The following is a 5,326-nucleotide window of genomic DNA, read 5'->3' on the forward strand; positions in this document are numbered from 1 at the left end:
TCTGACTGCTCGAAGGCCAGAGGAAGCTCCCGCCACCGCCGCTGTGCTCGCCAGCGGTGAGGCTGACTTCTGACTGAGCCAGCGCTCCCCCCTGTGGGGACACACCGACACCAGGGGGCAGCTCCTGCATTGAGCATCTGCCCCCTGGTGGTCAGTGTGCGTCATAGTGACTGGTCATTCCACTGTTTGGTTGATTTGTACATTAGCCTTTTATTATATAGGATTGAGTTATTTAAAAATTTTCTTTTGAAAATAGTTCTTAAATGTATCTACCAGATCATCCTAAAATACATAAACAACCAAACCCTGACAAAATGGCAAGTTTAATTTCCCAATATTGTAACAGTTTTTACATAAAATCTATAATAATAAAAGCATAATATGCTAATAATAAAAGCATAATATGGACCTTACAGACAAAGCCAGGGCTGCAAGGGAAGCCCAGGTCCCAGGTGCCAGAGGGAAGCCGGTGCTGGCAGCCAGGGGAAGGAAGGTCTACTCTTACATGGTATTACATAATTGAATGACCAGGTTTGGAGCCATGACCTAATAGCTAACTTTTCAGATATGTGCAAAATTTTAGAATCAATTATACTTCTAGTAGTAAAAGGTAAGTATATTTGACAAGGATCTCAAAGGAGGAGATCTTTTAACCATCAAAATTCTCTTCTAATCTAGATTCACATCTTAGAAATATTAAACCTTATGAGAAGTCTATATTAAATATAAACAGTAAAATCTGATGTGATTAAAAACATAGTTCGCCCTGACCAGTTTGGCTCAGTGGATAGAGCATCGGCCTGCGGACTGAAAGGTCCCAGGTTCGATTCCGGCTAAAGGCATGTACCTTGGTTGCGGGCACATCCCCATTGGGGGGTGTGCAGGAGGCTGATCGATGTTTCTCTCTCATCAATGTTTCTAACTCTCTATTCCTCTCCCTTTCTCTCTGTGAAAAATCAATAAAATATATTTAAAAAAAGAAAATTCTAAAAACATAGTTCATCAGAGGGGGTGGGAGACGGGTGGAGGAAGGCACAGGGAGAGAAATGGGGGACATCTGTAATACTCTCAATAAAAATAAAACATAGTTCATAGAACTAAAAATTAAAAGGGATATTTACTCCCATGTAGGCATGTAAAATATAGATGAATTTGTATAAGCGTTTCAGAATTTATAAAGGGTCTTTAACTTTTATTAACTCACATTTTTTCATAATCACCCTATCAGGCAACAAATACTTCTCCCCTATTAATGAGGAAGCTAAAAGTAAAAATACTAGGTGAAGGTCACAAATCTAACAAAAAACAGGCTTTGATTTTGGTAGCTGATAACTTGAAATATCTAGTCCATGTACATACATATTTTAATAAAAATTCGCCAACCTTTTCGCATTTTAGTATCTTTATTTACAAAAGATGCTTATCTCCTTTAGCAACTAAAATAATGTGAAATTACTGAGAAGTTGTACACATAGTGGTCACTGGACTTGTCATTAAGTTACCTTAGAGGCTGATGACTTTAAAATAGGGGTGGGGAACCTTTTTTCTACCAAATAGATATTTATAATATCATTCTCGGGCCATACAAAATTATAAACTTAAAAGTCAGCCTGCTATATTTCATCAAACATTTAATTAACGCACCCCTAATGCCTTGGCAGAGCCAGATCAGATGAGGTTCTCCACCCCTGCTAAAAGCAAGTTCATAAATTCCTTGCTTAAAAGTAAAGCTCAGCCCTGGCTGGTTTGGCTCAGTGGATAGAGCATCAGCCTGAGGACTGAAGGGTCCCAGGTTTGATTCTGGTCAAGGGCACAGTGGGGGTGTGCAGGAGGCAGCCGATCCATGACTCTCTCTCATCATTGATGTTTCTATCTCTCTCTCTCCCTCTCTCTTACTCTCTGAAATCAATAAAAAAAAAAAAAAAAAAGTAAAGCTTAGACAGATGGATAAACAGCTATAACAGACAAAAGCATAACTATGCAAATTGTCGGGAGGGGGACCTAAGACATCTGAAATTCAGAACTGTAGTTTGAAAATCACTAATTTCATCCAAATCCCTCATTTTTCAGGTGAGGAAACTGAAGTCCAGAGGGGTTTCTTGAACTGCCCAAGGACACATCACTATTTAGTGATACAGCCGGGACTAAAACTGAGGTCCCCTGACTCCTGGTCCAGAATTCTTTCTACTATCCCACAAGGAACATACAAATAAAAGTTGATCATAATTAACTCACAAGACCTCCACAATGTGTTTGTCATAGTGAACTTTGTTGTGAAATACCTGCCTATGCTGACTCAGTTTAGCAGTGAAGAGCTGGGCTCTGGAGTTCAAATACAGGCTCTAACATTTACCATGTGACCTTGGGCAAGTCGCATCACCTCCCTGTCTCAGTTCCCTCATCTTTAAAGTAGAAATTAAAAATACTCTTCTCATAGTTTACATGAAATAATGTCTATAAAGCACTTAGGACAGTGCCTGTATATGGAAAGCTCTCAATTCATGATGATGATGATGATGAATAAGCAGAAGAATCATCATCCAACCAAAAGTATAGCTTCTTGAAAACATGTCACAAAGTATTATCATTAAACATGTATATTCTCCAAGAAAGAATGGTATGATTAGTAGTAGCTGTCTTTTAAAGATTCAGAAACAAATATGAAAAAAGTAAAATACTAGTAGACAGGATTCAGTCATAAAAAACCTCTACAGCATTTAAAATAGCAAAAGTGCACTTCGAGATTTTAAAATAATTTATATTTGTATTGTACTTACAATTTATAAAGTACATTCACATTTCAACTTATTGTCCCATGAATTCAACAAACACAGCAATTTTTTCAACTACTACATATGCCAGATAGCATGCAATTTACAGATTCATTATCCTCCTAACATTCAATAACCACTAGCTGTTATTAGAGGCAGTAGTATAATGTAAAAAAATAACCTGATATCAGTTCCAGAAAGAGCCTCATCAGTACCACCTATTAAGTGGGAATGACTTAATAGTTTGGATAAATAAATAAGATGTAGCATTTAGCACAACGAAAGGAACACCTCAAGTGCCCATGAAAATGTGGGTTCTCTCTTAGCAGTAGTAAGGAATTGTTTTGTGTAGAGAATATTTTGTAACCAGATCAAGAAAGCACCATTACTGTTACTTACAGTACGGTTGGTTAAAGAAAATAATTTTGGGTAGTGGTGCCTATTATACTCTATGTGCTGTTTCGCAAATTAAAATTTACAACAATTTTTGCAGATATAGCGTCAGTCTTTACTGGAGGTAGTAAGTAGACAAGTTGAAACAAAACCACTTAAATATAAAATATGTGTAACACATGACAATTTATATAATTCTCATCTGAGGCCTCCGACTACCCTGTGAGGAGGTAAGATTAGGTACTAATTCCATTTCACTGATGAGGTAACTGAGCCTCAGAGAAGTAAACAGTTAAAATCACAAAGAGAAATTATAGCAGAAAAGGACTAAACCTTAGTTTTCAGAATTAGTTTTAAGTGCTCTTTTGAACCCATCCACAATGCATTTCAGAACATTAGTATCTTTTCCAGATCCATTATTCAATACCCTTAAGAGTAGAGCAAGTGACCACTGGCCGGTGTGGCTCAGTTGGTTGGGTGTCGTCCCATGCATCAGGAGGTTGCCGGTTCAATTCTGGTCAAGGGCACATGCCCAGGTTGGGGGTTCTATCCGGGTGTGCAGGAGTGCAGGAGGCAGCCAATAGATGTTGCACTCTCACATTAATGTTTCTCTCTCTTCTCTCTCCCTCTCCCTTCTTCTCTCTCTAAAAATCAATAGCTATTCTAAAAAAAAAAAAAAAGGACTATAGAGATGGTGATTATTATGTCACTACACCCAACACACCACATGAGTTACTTCATTTATCCATCAGAGAAATGAGGGCTCAAGCAAAGTGTGTCTCTCAATAAAATATTGTATTCACTATAGTATAAATTCAAATCCTATATAATAAAAGGCTAATATGCAAATTGTCCCCTCTACCGGGGGCTTGACTGGGAGTTTGACCAGGGGGCAGAGCCAGCCGGCCAACTGCCCATGGTCCCTTCCCCCAGCTGGCCCTGCCCCTGATTGCCCCCACCCCCACCCCAATCAGGGACAGGGCTGGCCGGCCAACCTCCTGCATCCCCTCCCCCTGGCTGGCCCAGTCCGATTGGACCAATGGGGGCGGGCAAGCCAGACCCCACCCATGCACGAATTCGTGCACCAGGCCTCTATTAATATAATAATGCATTTGGCTTACTATTTAAGTGAACTTTAAGCAAAATTTTTCTTTAACATTCTAATATATAAAAAGCAGATTTCTGACTGATTTCACTATTCAACCTCACTGTAAAAATAAAAACAGGCATTATTTTCAACAACAAAACTCAATCTTCTGATTTAACTGACATGGCCTAACTCTTTGCAACCTCCCACACCAAAGATCACTTTTTTAGAGAGAACCAAAAATCAAGCTGCCCAAGATTTAAGGAGAAAAGCAAAATCTTTAAATTACCAGTGGCTTAAATGGACAGGTCACTTGCTAGTCTTATTCTAGATATCTCATCTATTATTTAAGCTCATAAGCAATAACTTTGTCACTACTTAAAAGCAAGTACATTTCTAAGACTGCAATATAGTTAATCCTCCTAAAATTACATATTACAATTTTCAACAAACCTAAACGTATAGAAACCATATTATTATGTGGTTCCAATTGGGGCATTTTTTATAGTAAAAGGAACTCTATTAATAACTATGCTGGGACAAATGGGCTCAAACATGACTGTCCCAGAAAAAGTGGGGTATAAGTCACCCTACATAAGAGCAACTATTTTGAATTGCATGTAATGACTTGTTCTCTGTATATGCTTAATTCATGAGCTTTAAGTTTTGTTCCAGATCTAATGATTATCTTCAACCTTGAAACGAAGGTCACCATTTTACAGACATTGGGCCACAGTTAAGTTTTATTTTCAAATAAACATTTGCTTGAAGAAAAAAACAGATCTACATATTTCAAAGAAAATAATCTTGCAAAATATCACCAAATTTCAGACTTATCTCTTTAAAAGTTCTGAATACTTATAAACTGATAACCACAGAACTACTTCTAAGATGGCCCAATGCTCAAATGTTAAAAAAAAAAAAAGACACTGTCTTTCAAACGAAAAACACTTCAAGAATAAAAGTGTTGAATAGTTTTTGCTAAAAACTAACCAAAATGATAAAAGATAAGAGGAAACCATGGTCACAACATAGTACAATAATGATTAAAGGAAACTCCGGTTAGTACTGTTAT

General features: G+C 37.7%; 1 protein-coding gene across 2 annotated transcripts in view; it reads left to right on the forward strand.

Moving 5' to 3' along the window:
* The window catches only part of LOC102421408 (runt-related transcription factor 2-like), a 56,841-nt gene extending 54,610 nt beyond the window's left edge, over positions 1-2,231 (forward strand). For both annotated transcript variants that reach the window (XM_023762296.1, XM_023762297.1), the window contains exon 3: positions 2,071-2,231. In XM_023762296.1, coding sequence (XP_023618064.1) covers positions 2,071-2,213 — 143 coding nt within the window. In that variant the 3' untranslated portion in view covers positions 2,214-2,231. The remainder of the gene's footprint in view (positions 1-2,070) is intronic.
* Positions 2,232-5,326: the final 3,095 nt, after the last annotated feature.

The sequence above is a fragment of the Myotis lucifugus genome, unplaced genomic scaffold (assembly GCF_000147115.1).
Source record: "Myotis lucifugus unplaced genomic scaffold, Myoluc2.0 scaffold_241, whole genome shotgun sequence".
Classification (NCBI taxonomy): Eukaryota; Metazoa; Chordata; class Mammalia; order Chiroptera; family Vespertilionidae; genus Myotis; species Myotis lucifugus.